A 17,069-nucleotide genomic window follows, 5' to 3' on the forward strand; every position below is an offset into this window, starting at 1 on the left:
ACACACACAGACACACACAAACATACACACATATACACAAATAACACAAATACAAATAACATACACAACACAAGCACACACACACAGGCACTCACACACGAACATGCAAACACACACATATAACACGAATACAAATAACACACACATACACACACACAAACAAACACACACACTAACACATACACACACACAAGCATACACAGAAACCCGGCCAGCAAGTCTGACCTGTGAATGTGGAACAAAAGACCGAAAACCTGTGTTGAAAGAATTGTATAAGCCCTATGCTCCTTGAGGAAATGTGGCTGCATGCACCCAAGGCCAACTGCCTACCTCTAGGCAATTGCAGTCTTCAGGTGGGTGCAGAGGGACCTCACATTCGGGAATGCAGGGCCGTGCTAGGCTTGGGAATCTCAAGGTTAAAAGACGGATACGGGAGATTGTGGGAAACACCTCACTGTGGGAGGAGGAAGGTATTCGGCTTGTCTGATTGAATCAGTGTCAATCCTGGAATGAATTGTTCACGATACTTTGGTTGCACTCCATTTCCAGGATGATGTTTATTTACAGTTTTGTGGCCTTACACACATTCTTCTTTAAGTTGACATTTTCCCCGCTTGTTTGCTTTAGCAAACACTGCCATGTCTGCATTGAACACTGATCAGCTTTCCTTGTTATTTCCCTTTCAGACCGCTCATCCCTCCTCACTGCCTTCCAATGTCTTACCACCCTTTCAATTGGAAAGCTCATGCCTAAACCAAACAGCCTTTCAACCACCCATACAAACACACAAGCAAACAAGCAAGCAAGCAAACAAACCAACAATGCAAATCTTTATTGAATACAATGGTAAGTAGAACAGAGCAAGACAAAACAAAACAAAAGTAAACTAAACAAATGTGCCAGGAGTACATATAGAATGGGTGGATTGTTAGTCATCTCACAGCTAAGCATAAGGCACTGGTAAGAAGAGCAACAGTTCTTAGTCCCAAGGAAGAAGTGTTCATAACTCCTTCCTGGTTTAGTGTCCTGAGATGTGTAGCCTACCTGGTGACCCATGAGATTTCCTGGAATCTGATGGAGCCAGTCCAATGTTGTGTTCTATCAGTTGGGCTTTTCATTAGGCCTCCTTGTTGTTTTAGGAGTCCCTGGTGATCTGCCCTCTGCCCCTTCAGCAGAAACCCATTCTGAGAGTCCATTTCCTCGTCTCAGGGCCCTCAGGTAGGCACTCCACATGGAAAACCCCCGTGCATTTCCTCCTTCTAGTAAGCAAGATGCTTTGCATCGAAATCAGCCACTGTCATAGGGGTTTTGATGCATTAACTTTTTGGGCTGTCAACATTCTCAAGTGTGGATTGCAGGTGTCTTCTGGATAGGAGCTTCCAGGCTGGGACTCAGAGAATATCCAGCAGAGCATCATATTCTTCTTGAGAGAGAGGCAGCTCAGGTGTTGCATCCATTTGCTGCCCTTCACCTTCCAGATATACAGAGCCTGGGGAGTGCGTCTCCACTCGAACTTCCATCAGCAGTTGATCCAGGAAGAATTCCAGGACGCCCGTGTTGCATCCCTGAGTGAGAGCCTGTTCTTGGCCTTGTCCTTCAGGCTGTGCCCATTGTGGTAGCTGAGGCTCTCTGGAGAAATTGGTTGGGTCACTATAACTCGAGGATTCCTTGGAAACACAGTCCGTGGCAGCCAGTTGCAAGATGGTTTCCTGGACAAACTCGTGCTCCTTGCCACCAGAATTTCCATCAAGATGCACAGGGAATGGCCTGCCACCCTCCACTTGGTCTTCTTCCAGCAGTTCATCAAGGAGGAGTTCCAGAGGTCCTGCCTCGTATGCTTGAGTCGCTGTCTGTGATTGGCCTCGTCCTTCGGGCAGTGCCATTTGGGGTTGCTGGGACTCTTTGTGGAAGTAGGGCTGGTCGCTGGAGCTCGAGTTCTCCATGCCCACACCTCCTGAGATAGCCATCGATAACAGGTTGTCCTGTGCTGCTTCATCCCTGCCACTGAGACCTCCAGTTGCCACATCCTGCACTTGTGAAGCAGGCACATCTTGATCTGGAGCGCGGGCTTGCCGCGCTCTTCTGTTCTGAAATCATATGTGGATCGTGTACTCAGACAAACCTGTCCTCTGGCCCAGCTGCTCCCTGGTAGGAAAGCCTGGCAACGGATTCCTCTCAAAGGCTTGCACTAGGATACTGCGCTGTTGCAAGGTGAGTCGAGTGCGAGGCCTTCTGCTGTCCGAGGGCATGCTGCTACCTTGTGACCTGGAGCCAAACCATTCCTCGAGCTGTTGGGAGGCTAGCGGAATGGAGCCTCTGCTGGACCGCTTTGGGCCGTGCCTCACCTCTCCAGTGCGACTCCTTCGGTTCTGAAACCACACTCGGATGCGGGACGAAGGGAGCTGTATTTGCCTGGCCAGTTCCTGCCTGTCCCAGAGCTCGGGTATTGGTTCTTGCCTAAAGCTGATAGCAGGGCCTTCTTTTGCCAGGCCTGCCAAACCGTCTTCCTGCGCCGGGATTCCCCCAGCATACAGCTGTTATCCACATTGCTTCCAGCTTCCATGCTCCTAAGGATTCGATGCCAGGAGACCTAAAGCTGGAGAATATAGTCAGGACCGCTCCAGATCAAGCGCAAGCTTCTGCAAATGCCACCCTTAGAGCTGGGACCCCTGCCCGTAAATACCTTTGCCTCAGCACCCGAAGCTCTGCCCACTCAAAAGGAGCCGTGGGCTACAGTCGTACTCCAGACCCTTGAATCAAGGTCATGCCACGACCCCTTACACCTGCCACGCCTCCCACCTGAGAACAGGAGACCCGGAACAAGACCTCCAGAAACCTATCAGACTCAGCAAAGTCTCTCCCAAAGTCTCGCAGTCCCTTGCATGCCATTCTGGACACAGAACAAGGAAGCACAAAAAATGTCCTAGGAATCAACCATCCAGCAGACAGATCATCCAAGGAGGGAGCACCATAGGTCCTTTCTGGCTTTGGGCAGAGTATCCAGGAAATCGTGGAGGTGGTAAGCAGGCTTCAGAAGAGGAAGGCTGAGTGAAGTGTGCCTTAGGTGGTATCACTAGCCAAGTGGAATCCGTGCTGATCTCATCCCATCTGGATCCACACAGGTTGGAAAGAGAAGACCCCCCAACTGAGGATCCCAACCACTTGTCCTGAGACCCAAGGACATCACTTCCAGGAGTCATGCAAATCATGGCACTTCTTTCATGCTTGTTGGGCTAGCTGGTAGTTGGGAGCAACAGAACTCTATTAAAGCAAGGGAAGAATATAGCACATGCAGAAAGAAAGTCTTTTACATAGGCAAATAGCCCAAAAACCACAATAGTTCATGTAGAGATTCGGGAACGCACATTCATGCATTTCCTGTAAGAACAGTTGAGCCAGATTTTCAGGAATTCTCACAATTAACATGGTCCATGCAAAAACAGGCACAAACACACACAGACACACACACACACACACACACACACATGCAAACACACACACATACCCATACAAATAACACAAATAGAAATACCACACACACAACAAAGCACACACACAGACACACACAAACATACACACATACACACAAATAACACAAATACAAATAACACACACAACACAAGCAGACACACACAGGCACTCACACACGAACATGCAAACACACACACATATAACACGAATACAAATAACACACACATACACACACACAAACAAACACACACACTAACACATACACACACACAAGCATACACAAAAACCCGGCCAGCAGTCCTGACCTGTGAATGTGGAACAAAAGACCGAAAACCTGTGTTGAAAGAATTGTATAAGCCCTATGCTCCTTGAGGAAATGTGGCTGCATGCACCCAATGCCAACTGCCTACCTCTAGGCAATTGCAGTCTTCAGGTGGGTGCAGAGGGACCTCACATTAGGGAATGCAGGGCCGTGCTAGGCTTGGGAAACTCAAGGTTAAAAGACGGATACGGGAGATTGTGGGAAACACCGCACTGTGGGAGGAGGAAGGTATTCGGCTTGTCTGATTGAATCAGTGTCAATCCTGGAATGAATTGTTCACGATACTTTGGTTGCACTCCATTTCCAGGATGATGTTTATTTACAGTTTTGTGGCCTTACACACATTCTTCTTTAAGTTGACATTTTCCCCGCTTATTTGCTTTAGCAAACACTGCCATGTCTGCATTGAACACTGATCAGCTTTCCTTGTTATTTCCCTTTCAGACCTCTCATCCCGCCTCACTGCCTTCCAAAGTCTTACCACCCTTTCAATTGGAAAGCTCATGCCTAAACCAAACAGCCTTTCAACCACCCATACAAACACACAAGCAAACAAGCGAGCAAGCAAACAAACCAACAATGCAAATCTTTATTGAATACAATGGTAAGTAGAACAGAGCAAGACAAAACAAAACAAAAGTAAACTAAACAAATGTGCCAGGAGTACATATAGAATGGGTGGATTGTTAGTCATCTCACAGCTAAGCATAAGGCATTGGTAAGAAGAGCTACAGTTCTTAGTCCCAAGGAAGAAGTGTTCATAACTCCTTCCTGGTTTAGTGTCCTGAGATGTGTAGCCTACCTGGTGACCCATGAGATTTCCTGGAATCTGATGGAGCCAGTCCAATGTTGTGTTCTATCAGTTGGGCTTTTCATTAGGCCTCCTTGTTGTTTTAGGAGTCCCTGGTGATCTGCCCTCTGCCCCTTCAGCAGAAACCCATTCTGAGAGCCCATTTCCTCGTCTCAGGGCCCTCAGGTAGGCACTCCACATGGAAAACCCCCGTGCATTTCCTCCTTCTAGTAAGCAAGATGCTTTGCATCGAAATCAGCCACTGTCATAGGGGTTTTGATGCATTAACTTTTTGGGCTGTCAACATTCTCAAGTGTGGATTGCAGGTGTCTTCTGGATAGGAGCTTCCAGGCTGGGACTCAGAGAATATCCAGCAGAGCCTCATAATCTTCTTGAGAGAGAGGCAGCTCAGGTGTTGCATCCATTTGCTGCCCTGCACCTTCCAGATATACAGAGCCTGGGGAGTGCTTCTCCACTCGAACTTCCATCAGCAGTTGATCCAGGAAGAATTCCAGGACGCCCGTGTTGCATCCCTGAGTGAGAGCCTGTTCTTGGCCTTGTCCTTCAGGCTGTGCCCATTGTGGTAGCTGAGGCTCTCTGGAGAAATTGGTTGGGTCACTATAACTCGAGGATTCCTTGGAAACACAGTCCGTGGCAGCCAGTTGCAAGATGGTTTCCTGGACAAACTCGTGCTCCTTGCCACCAGAATTTCCATCAAGATGCACAGGGAATGGCCTGCCACCCTCCACTTGGTCTTCTTCCAGCAGTTCATCAAGGAGGAGTTCCAGAGGTCCTGCCTCGTATGCTTGAGTCGCTGTCTGTGATTGGCCTCGTCCTTCGGGCAGTGCCATTTGGGGTTGCTGGGACTCTTTGTGGAAGTAGGGCTGGTCGCTGGAGCTCGAGTTCTCCATGCCCACACCTCCTGAGATAGCCATCGATAACAGGTTGTCCTGTGCTGCTTCATCCCTGCCACTGAGACCTCCAGTTGCCACATCCTGCACTTGTGAAGCAGGCACATCTTGATCTGGAGCGCGGGCTTGCCGCGCTCTTCTGTTCTGAAATCATATGTGGATCGTGTACTCAGACAAACCTGTCCTCTGGCCCAGCTGCTCCCTGGTAGCAAAGCCTGGCAACGGATTCCTCTCAAAGGCTTGCACTAGGATACTGCGCTGTTGCAAGGTGAGTCGAGTGCGAGGCCTCTGCTGTCCGAGGGCATGCTGCTACCTTGTGACCTGGAGCCAAACCCTTCCTCGAGCTGTTGGGAGGCTAGCGGAATGGAGCCTCTGCTGGACCGCTTTGGGCCGTGCCTCACCTCTCCAGTGCGACTCCTTCGGTTCTGAAACCACACTCGGATGCGGGACGAAGGGAGCTGTATTTGCCTGGCCAGTTCCTGCCTGTCCCAGAGCTCGGGTATTGGTTCTTGCCTAAAGCTGATAGCAGGGCCTTCTTTTGCCAGGCCTGCCAAACCGTCTTCCTGCGCCGGGATTCCCCCAGCATACAGCTGTTATCCACATTGCTTCCAGCTTCCATGCTCCTAAGGATTCGATGCCAGGAGACCTAAAGCTGGAGAATATAGTCAGGACCGCTCCAGATCAAGCGCAAGCTTCTGCAAATGCCACCCTTAGAGCTGGGACCCCTGCCCGTAAATACCTTTGCCTCAGCACCCGAAGCTCTGCCCACTCAAAAGGAGCCGTGGGCTACAGTCGTACTCCAGACCCTTGAATCAAGGTCATGCCACGACCCCTTACACCTGCCACGCCTCCCACCTGAGAACAGGAGACCCGGAACAAGACCTCAAGAAACCTATCAGACTCAGCAAAGTCTCTCCCAAAGTCTCGCAGTCCCTTGCATGCCATTCTGGACACAGAACAAGGAAGCACAAAAAATGTCCTAGGAATCAACCATCCAGCAGACAGATCATCCAAGGAGGGAGCACCATAGGTCCTTTCTGGCTTTGGGCAGAGTATCCAGGAAATCGTGGAGGTGGTAAGCAGGCTTCAGAAGAGGAAGGCTGAGTGAAGTGTGCCTTAGGTGGTATCACTAGCCAAGTGGAATCCGTGCTGATCTCATCCCATCTGGATCCACACAGGTTGGAAAGAGAAGACCCCCCAACTGAGGATCCCAACCACTTGTCCTGAGACCCAAGGACATCACTTCCAGGAGTCATGCAAATCATGGCACTTCTTTCATGCTTGTTGGGCTAGCTGGTAGTTGGGAGCAACAGAACTCTATTAAAGCAAGGGAAGAATATAGCACATGCAGAAAGAAAGTCTTTTACATAGGCAAATAGCCCAAAAACCACAATAGTTCATGTAGAGATTCGGGAACGCACATTCATGCATTTCCTGTAAGAACAGTTGAGCCAGATTTTCAGGAATTCTCACAATTAACATGGTCCATGCAAAAACAGGCACAAACACACACAGACACACACACACACACACACACATGCAAACACACACACATACCCATACAAATAACACAAATAGAAATACCACACACACAACAAAGCACACACACAGACACACACAAACATACACACATACACACAAATAACACAAATACAAATAACACACACAACACAAGCAGACACACACAGGCACTCACACACGAACATGCAAACACACACACATATAACACGAATACAAATAACACACACATACACACACACAAACAAACACACACACTAACACATACACACACACAAGCATACACAAAAACCCGGCCAGCAGTCCTGACCTGTGAATGTGGAACAAAAGACCGAAAACCTGTGTTGAAAGAATTGTATAAGCCCTATGCTCCTTGAGGAAATGTGGCTGCATGCACCCAAGGCCAACTGCCTACCTCTAGGCAATTGCAGTCTTCAGGTGGGTGCAGAGGGACCTCACATTAGGGAATGCAGGGCCGTGCTAGGCTTGGGAAACTCAAGGTTAAAAGACGGATACGGGAGATTGTGGGAAACACCGCACTGTGGGAGGAGGAAGGTATTCGGCTTGTCTGATTGAATCAGTGTCAATCCTGGAATGAATTGTTCACGATACTTTGGTTGCACTCCATTTCCAGGATGATGTTTATTTACAGTTTTGTGGCCTTACACACATTCTTCTTTAAGTTGACATTTTCCCCGCTTATTTGCTTTAGCAAACACTGCCATGTCTGCATTGAACACTGATCAGCTTTCCTTGTTATTTCCCTTTCAGACCTCTCATCCCGCCTCACTGCCTTCCAAAGTCTTACCACCCTTTCAATTGGAAAGCTCATGCCTAAACCAAACAGCCTTTCAACCACCCATACAAACACACAAGCAAACAAGCGAGCAAGCAAACAAACCAACAATGCAAATCTTTATTGAATACAATGGTAAGTAGAACAGAGCAAGACAAAACAAAACAAAAGTAAACTAAACAAATGTGCCAGGAGTACATATAGAATGGGTGGATTGTTAGTCATCTCACAGCTAAGCATAAGGCATTGGTAAGAAGAGCTACAGTTCTTAGTCCCAAGGAAGAAGTGTTCATAACTCCTTCCTGGTTTAGTGTCCTGAGATGTGTAGCCTACCTGGTGACCCATGAGATTTCCTGGAATCTGATGGAGCCAGTCCAATGTTGTGTTCTGTCAGTTGGGCTTTTCATTAGGCCTCCTTGTTGTTTTAGGAGTCCCTGGTGATCTGCCCTCTGCCCCTTCAGCAGAAACCCATTCTGAGAGTCCATTTCCTCGTCTCAGGGCCCTCAGGTAGGCACTCCACATGGAAAACCCCCGTGCATTTCCTCCTTCTAGTAAGCAAGATGCTTTGCATCGAAATCAGCCACTGTCATAGGGGTTTTGATGCATTAACTTTTTGGGCTGTCAACATTCTCAAGTGTGGATTGCAGGTGTCTTCTGGATAGGAGCTTCCAGGCTGGGACTCAGAGAATATCCAGCAGAGCCTCATATTTTTCTTGAGAGAGAGGCAGCTCAGGTGTTGCATCCATTTGCTGCCCTGCACCTTCCAGATATACAGAGCCTGGGGGAGTGCTTCTCCACTCGAACTTCCATCAGCAGTTGATCCAGGAAGAATTCCAGGACACCCGTGTTGCATCCCTGAGTGAGAGCCTGTTCTTGGCCTTGTCCTTCAGGCTTTGCCCATTGTGGTAGCTGAGGCTCTCTGGAGAAATTGGTTGGGTCACTATAACTCGAGGATTCCTTGGAAACACAGTCCGTGGCAGCCAGTTGCAAGATGGTTTCCTGGACAAACTCGTGCTCCTTGCCACCAGAATTTCCATCAAGATGCACAGGGAATGGCCTGCCACCCTCCACTTGGTCTTCTTCCAGCAGTTAATCAAGGAGGAGTTCCAGAGGTCCTGCCTCGTATGCTTGAGTCGCTGTCTGTGATTGGCCTCGTCCTTCGGGCAGTGCCATTTGGGGTTGCTGGGACTCTTTGTGGAAGTAGGGCTGGTCGCTGGAGCTCTAGTTCTCCATGCCCACACCTCCTGAGATAGCCATCGATAACAGGTTGTCCTGTGCTGCTTCATCCCTGCCACTGAGACCTCCAGTTGCCACATCCTGCACTTGGGAAGCAGGCACATCTTGATCTGGAGCGCGGGCTTGCCGCGCTCTTCTGTTCTGAAATCATATGTGGATCGTGTACTCAGACAAACCTGTCCTCTGGCCCAGCTGCTCCCTGGTAGCAAAGCCTGGCAACGGATTCCTCTCAAAGGCTTGCACTAGGATACTGCGCTGTTGCAAGGTGAGTCGAGTGCGAGGCCTCTGCTGTCCGAGGGCATGCTGCTACCTTGTGACCTGGAGCCAAACCCTTCCTCGAGCTGTTGGGAGGCTAGCGGAATGGAGCCTCTGCTGGACCGCTTTGGGCCGTGCATCACCTCTCCAGTGCGACTCCTTCGGTTCTGAAACCACACTCGGATGCGGGACGAAGGGAGCTGTATTTGCCTGGCCAGTTCCTGCCTGTCCCAGAGCTCGGGTATTGGTTCTTGCCTAAAGCTGATAGCAGGGCCTTCTTTTGCCAGGCCTGCCAAACCGTCTTCCTGCGCCGGGATTCCCCCAGCATACAGCTGTTATCCACATTGCTTCCAGCTTCCATGCTCCTAAGGATTCGATGCCAGGAGACCTAAAGCTGGAGAATATAGTCAGGACCGCTCCAGATCAAGCGCAAGCTTCTGCAAATGCCACCCTTAGAGCTGGGACCCCTGCCCGTAAATACCTTTGCCTCAGCACCCGAAGATCTGCCCACTCAAAAGGAGCCGTGGGCTACAGTCGTACTCCAGACCCTTGAATCAAGGTCATGCCACGACCCCTTACACCTGCCACGCCTCCCACCTGAGAACAGGAGACCCGGAACAAGACCTCAAGAAACCTATCAGACTCAGCAAAGTATCTCCCAAATCTCGCAGTCCCTTGCATGCCATTCTGGACACAGAACAAGGAAGCACAAAAAATGTCCTAGGAATCAACCATCCAGCAGACAGATCGTCCAAGGAGGGAGCACCATAGGTCCTTCCTGGCTTTGGGCAGAGTATTCAGGAAATCGTGGAGGTGGTAAGCAGGCTTCAGAAGAGGAAGGCAGAGTGAAGTGTGCCTTAGGTGATATCACTAACGTAGTGGAATCCGTGCTGATCTCATCCCATCTGGATCCACACAGGTTGGAAAGAGAAGACCCCCCAACTGAGGATCCCAACCACTTGTCCTGAGACCCAAGGACATCACTTCCAGGAGTCATGCAAGTCATGGCACTTCTTTCATGCTTGTAGGGCTAGCTGGTAGTTGGGAGCAACAGAACTCTATTAAACCGAGGGAAGAATATAGCACATGCAGAAAGAAAGTCTTTTACATAGGCAAATAGACCAAAAACCACAATAGTTCATGTAGAGATTCGAAAACGCACATTCATGCATTTCCTGTCAGAAGAGTTGAGCCAGATTTTCAGGAATTCTCACAATTAACATGGTCCATGCAAAAACAGGCACAAACACACACAGACACACAGACACACACACACACACACACACACGCAAACACACACACATACCCATACAAATAACACAAATAGAAATACCACACACACAAAAAAGCACACACACAGACACACACACACACACACACATACCCATACAAATAACACAAATAGAAATACCACACACACAACAAAGCACACACACAGACACACACAAACATACACACATACACACACAAATAACACAAATACAAATAAAACACACAACACAAGCGCACACACAGGCACTCACACACAAACATGCAAACACACACACATATAACACAAATACAAAAAACACACACACCTACACACACACACAAACACACACACTAACACATACACACACACAAGCATACACAAAAACCCGGCCAGCAAGTCTGACCTTTGAATGTGGAACAAAAGAACGAAAACCTGTGTTGAAAGAATTGTATAAGCCCTATGCTCCTTGAGGAAATGTGGCTGCATGCACCCAAGTCCAACTGCCTACCTCTAGGCAATTGCAGTCTTCAGGTGGGTTCAGAGGGACCTCACATTAGGGAATGCAGGGCCGTGCTAGGCTTGGGAAACTCAAGGTTAAAAGACGGATACGGGAGATTGTGGGAAACACCTCACTGTGGGAGGAGGAAGGTATTCGGCTTGTCTGATTGAATCAATGTCAATCCTGGAATGAATTGTTCTCGATACTTTGGTTGCACTCCATTTCCAGGATGATGTTTATTTACAGATTTGTGGCCTTACACACATTCTTCTTTAAGTTGACATTTTCCCCGCTTGTTTGCTTTAGCAAACACTGCCATGTCTGCATTGAACACTGATCAGCTTTCCTTGTTATTTCCCTTTCAGACCTCTCATCCCGCCTCACTGCCTTCAGAAGTCTCACCACCCTTTCAATTGGAAAGCTCATGCCTAAACCAAACAGCCTTTTAACCACCCATACAAACACACAAGCAAACAAGTAAGCAAGCAAACAAACCAACAATGCAAATCTTTATTGAATACAATGGTAAGTAGAACAGTGCAAGACAAAACAAAACAAAAGTAAACTAAACAAATGTGCCAGGAGTACATATAGAATGGGTGGATTGTTAGTCATCTCACAGCTAAGCATAAGGCATTGGTAAGAAGAGCAACAGTTCTTAGTCCCAAGGAAGAAGTCTTCATAACTCCTTCCTGGTATAGTGTCCTGAGATGTGTAGCCTATACCTGGTGACCCATGAGATTTCCTGGAATCTAATGGAGCCAGTCCAATGTTGTGTTCTGTCAGTTGGGCTTTTCATTAGGCCTCCTTGTTGTTTTAGGAGTCCCTGGTGATCTTGCCCTCTTCCCCTTCAGAAAATTCGCATCCTGAGAGCCCATTTCCTCGTCTCAAAGCCCTCAGGTAGGCACTCCACATGGAAAACCCATGTGCATTTCCTCCTTCTAGTAAGCAAGATGCTTTGCATCGAAATCAGCCACTGTAATAGGGGTTTTGATGCATATACTTTTTGGGCTGTCTACATTCTCAAGTGTGGACTGCAGGTGTATTCTGGATAGGAGCTTCCAGGCTAGGAATCGAGAATATCCAGCAGAGCCTCATATTCTTCTTGAGAGAGAGGCAGCTCAGTTGTTGCATCCATTTGCTGCCCTGCACCTTCCAGATGTACAGGGCCTGGGGAGTGCCTCTCCACTCAAACGTCCATCAGCAGTTGAACTAGGAAGTGTTCCGGGTGGCCCGTGTTGCATCCCTGAGTGAGAGCCTGTGCTTGGCCTTGTCCTTCAGGCTGTGCCCATAGTGGTAGCTGAGACTCTCTGGAGAAACTGGTTGGGTCCCTATAACTCGAGGATTCCTTGGAAACACAGTCCGTGGCAGCCAGTTGCAAGATGGTTTCCTGGACACCCTCGTGCTCCTTGCCACCAGAATTTCCATCCAGATCCACAGGGAATGGCCTGTCACCCTCCACTTGGTCTCCTTCCAGCAGTTCATCAAGGAGGAGTTCCAGAGGTCCTGCCTCGTATGCTTGAGTCGCTGTCTGTGATTGGCCTCGTCCTTCGGACAGTGCCAATTGGGGTTGCTGGGACTCTTTGTGGAAGTGGGGCTGGTCGCTGGAGCTCGAGTTCTCCATGCCCACACCTCCTGCAGCAGCCATCGATAACAGGTTGTCCTGTGCTGTTATCCCTGCCACTGAGACCTCCAGTTGCCACATCCTGCACTTGTGAAGCAGGCACATCTTGATCTGGAGCGCGGGCTTGCCCCGCTCTTCTGTTCTGAAACCATTTGTGGATCTTGTCCTCAGAAAAACCTGTCCTCTGGCCCAGCTGCTCCCTGGTAGCAAAGCCTGGCAACGGGTTCCTCTCAAAGGCTTGCACTAGGATCCTGCGCTGTTGCAAGTTGAGACGAGTGCGAGGCCTTCTGATGTCCGAGGGCATGCTGCTACCTTGTGACCTGGAGCCAAACCCTTCCTCGAGCTGTTGGGAGGCTAGCGGAATGCAGGCTCTGCTGGACCGCATTGGGCCGTGCCTCACCTCTCCAGTGCGACTTCTTCAGTTCTGAAACCACACTCGGTCGCGGGACGCAGGGAGCAATATTTGCCTGGCCAGTTCCTGCCTGTCCCAGAAGCTCGTGTATTGGTTCTTGGTGACAGCTAATAGCAGGGCCTTCTTTTGCCAGGCCTGCCAAACCGTCTTCCTGCGCCGGGATTCCCCCAGCACACAGCTGCTATCCACATTGCTTCCAGCTTCCATGCTCCTAAGGATTCGATGCCAGGAATCCTCAAGCTGGAGAATATAGTCAGGACCGCTCCAGAGCAAGCTCAAGCTTCAGCAAATGCCAGCCGTAGGGCTGGGTCCCCTGCCCGTAAATACCTCTGCCTCTGCTCCCGGAGCTCTTCCCACTCGAAAGCGCGGTGGGCTACAGTCGTACTGCAGACCCTTGAATCAAGGTCATGCCACGATGCTTTACACCTGCCACGCCTCCCACCTGAGAATAGGAGACCCGGAACAAGACCTCAAGAAACCTATCAGACTCAGCAAAGTATCTCCCAAAGTCTCGCAGTCCCTTGCATGCCATTCTGGACACAGAACAAGGAAGCACAAAAAACGTCCTAGGAATCAACAATCCAGCAGACAGATCGTCCAAGGACGGAGCACCATAGGTCCTTCCTGGCTTTGGGCAGAGTATCCAGGAAATCGTGGAGGTGGTAAGCCGGCTTCAGAAGAGGAAGGCAGAGTGGACTGTGCCTTAGGTGGTATCACTAGCCAAGTGGAATCCGTGCTGATCTCATCCCATCTGGATCCACAGAGGTTGGAAAGAGAAGACCCCCCAACTGAGGATCCCAACCACTTGGCCTGAGACCCAAGGACATCACTTCCAGGGGTCGTGCATGTCATGGCACTTCTTTTCTGCTTGTAGTGCAAGGTGGTAGTTGGGAGCAACAGAACTCTCTTAAACCTAGAGACGAGAATAGCACATGCAGAAAGAAAGTCTTTTACATAGGCAAATAGGCCAAAACCCACAATAGTTCATGTAGAGATTCGGGACTGTGCATTTATGCATTTCCTGTCAGAATAGTTGGGCCAGATTTTCAGGAATTCTCACAATTAACATGTTCCATGCAAACACAGGCTCAAACACGCACACGCACACACACACACATACACACACACAAGCAAACACACACACATTCACATACAAATAACACAAATAGAAATAGCACACACACAACGAAGCACACACACACGCACACACAAACACACACACATACACACACACAAATAACACAAATACAAATAACACACACACAACACAAGCAAACACACAGACACTCACACACTCACATGCAAACACACACCACACATATAACACAAATACAAATAACACACACACATACACACACACACACATACACACACACACACACACACAAGCATACACAAAAAACCGGCCAGCAAGTCTGACCTGTGAATGTGGAACAAAAGACCCAAAACTTGTGCTGAAAGAACTGTATAAGCCCTATGCTCCTTGAGGAAATGTGGCTGCATGCACCCAAAGCCAACTGCCTACCTCTAGGCAATTGCAGTCTTCATGTGGGTTCAGTGGGACCTCACATTAGGGAATGCAGGGCCGTGCTAGGCTTGGGAAACTCAAGGTTAAAAGACAGATAGGGGAGAGTGTGGGAAATACCTAACTGTGGGAGGAGGAAGGTATTCGGCTTATCTGATTGAATCAGTGTCAATCCTGGAATGAATTGTTCACGATACTTTGGTTGCACTCCATTTCCAGGATGATGTTTATTTACAGTTTTGTGGCCTTACACACATTCTTCTTTAAGTTGACATTTTCCCTGCTTGTTTGCTTTAAAAACAAGCCATGTCTGCATTGAACACTAATCAGCTTTCCTTGTTATTTCCCTTTCAGACCTCTCATCCCGCCTCACTGCCTTCCAAGTCTTACCACCGTTTGAATGGGAAAGCTCATGCCTAAACCAAACAGCCAATTCAACCACCTTTACAAACACACAAGCAAGGAAGCAAGCAAACAAACAAACAAACAATGCAAATCTTTATTGAACGCAATGGGAAGTAGAACAAAGCAAGAAAAAGTAAAACAAAAGTAAACTAAACAAATGTGCTAGGAGTACATATAGAATGGGTGGTTTGTTAGTCATCTCACAGCTAAGCATAAGGCACTGGTAAGAAGAGCAGCAGTTCTTAGTCCCAAGTTAGAAGTCTTCATAACTCCTTCCTGGTTTAGTGTCCTGAGATGTGTAGCCTATACCTGGTGACCCATGAGATTTCCTGGACTCTGATGGAGCCAGTCCAATGGTGTGTTCTGTCAGTTGGGCTTTTCATTAGGCCTCCTTGTTGTTTTAGGAGTCCCTGGTGATCTTGCCCTCTGCCCCTTCAGTAGAATCCCATTCTCAGAGCTCATTTCCTCGTCTCAGGACCCTCACTAAGGCACTCCACATGGAAAACCCACGTGCATTTCCTCCTTCTAATAAGCAAGATGCCTTCCATCGAAAGCAGCCACTGTAATAGGGGTTTTGATGCATATACTTTTTGGGTTGTCTTCATTCTCATGTAGATTGCGGGTGTCTTCTGGATAGGAGCTTCCAGGCTGGGACTCAGAGAATATCCAGCAGAGCCTCATATTCTTCTTGAGAGAGAGGCAGCTCAGGTGTTGCATCCATTTGCTTCCCTCCACCTTCCAGACGTACAGGGCCTGGGGAGAGCGTCTCCACTCGAACTTCCATCAGCAGTTGATCCAGGAAGAGTTCAAGAGGTCCCGTGTTGCATCCCTGAGTGAGAGCCTGTTCTTGGCCTTGTCCTTCAGGCTGTGCCCATTGTGGTAGCTGAGACTCTCTGGAGAAATTGGTTGGGTCGCTATAACTCGAGGATTCCTTGGAAACACAGTCTGTGGCAGCCAGTTGCAAGATGGTTTCCTGGACACCCACGTGCTCCTTGCCACGAGAATTTCCATCCAGATCCACAGGGAATGGCCTGTCACCCTCCACTTGGTCTTATTCCAGCAGTTTATCAAGGAGGAGTTCCAGAGGTCCTGCCTCGTATGCTTGAGTGGCTGTCTGTGATTGGCCTCGTCCTTAGGGCAGTGCCACTTGGGGATGATGAGACTTTTTGTGGAAGTGGGGCTGGTCGCTGGAGCTGGAGTTCTCCATGCCCACACCTCCTGCAGCAGCCATCGGTAACAGGTTGTCCTGTACTGCCTCATCCCTGCCACTGAGTCCTCCAGTTGCCACAATCTCCACTTGTGAAGGAGGCACATCTTGATCCGGAGCGAGGCCTAGCCTCGATCTTCTGTTCTGAAACCATATGTGGATCGTGTCCTCAGACAAACCTGTCCTCTGGCCCTGCTGCTCCCTGGTAGCAAAGCCTGGCAACGGATTCCTCTCAAAGGCTTGCACTAGAATCCTGAGCTGTTGCAAGTTGAGTCGAGTGCGAGGCCTTCTGCTGTCCGAGGGCATGCTGCTACCCTGTGACCTGGAGCCAAACACTTCCTCGAGCTGTTGGGAGGCTAGCGGAATGGAGTCTCTGCTCGACCGCTTTGGGCCGTGCCTCACCTCTCCAGTGCGACTTCTTCGGTTCTGAATCCACACTCGGATGCGGGACGCAGGGAGCTGTATTTGCCTGGCCAGTTCCTGCCTGTCCCAGAAGCTCGGGTATTGGTTCTTGCTGAAAGCTGTTAGCAGGGCCTGATTTTGCCAGGCCTGCCAAACGGTCTTCCTGCGGCGGGATTCCCGCAGCACACAGCTGCTATCCACATTGCTTCCAGCTTCCATGCTCCTAAGGATTCGATGCCAGGAGTCCTCATGCTGGAGAATATAGTCAGGACCGCTCCAGAGCAAGTGCAAGCTTCAGCAAATGCCAGCCGTAGGGCTGGGACCCCTGCCCTTAAATACCTCTTCCTCTGCTCCCGGAGCTCTGCCCACTCGGAAGGAGCTGTGGGCTACAGTCGTCCTCCAGATCCTTGAATCAAGGTCATGCCACGAAGCTCTACTCCTGCA

General features: G+C 49.3%; 1 protein-coding gene across 1 annotated transcript; it reads right to left on the bottom strand.

The window, feature by feature from the left end:
* Window positions 1-2,093: 2,093 nt before the first annotated feature.
* On the bottom strand, window positions 2,094-2,563 carry LOC147998684 (double homeobox protein 4C-like). Its single transcript, XM_087598773.1, has 2 exons — window positions 2,346-2,563; window positions 2,094-2,265 (listed from the first exon to the last, which is right to left on the bottom strand). Exons 1-2 carry the CDS (start codon window positions 2,561-2,563, stop codon window positions 2,094-2,096), a joined length of 390 nt encoding a protein of 129 aa, XP_087454899.1.
* Window positions 2,564-17,069: the final 14,506 nt, after the last annotated feature.

Source organism: Rattus norvegicus, chromosome 20 (genome assembly GCF_021556685.1).
Source record: "Rattus norvegicus strain SHRSP/BbbUtx chromosome 20, alternate assembly SHRSP_T2T, whole genome shotgun sequence".
NCBI classification, from domain to species: domain Eukaryota; kingdom Metazoa; phylum Chordata; class Mammalia; order Rodentia; family Muridae; genus Rattus; species Rattus norvegicus.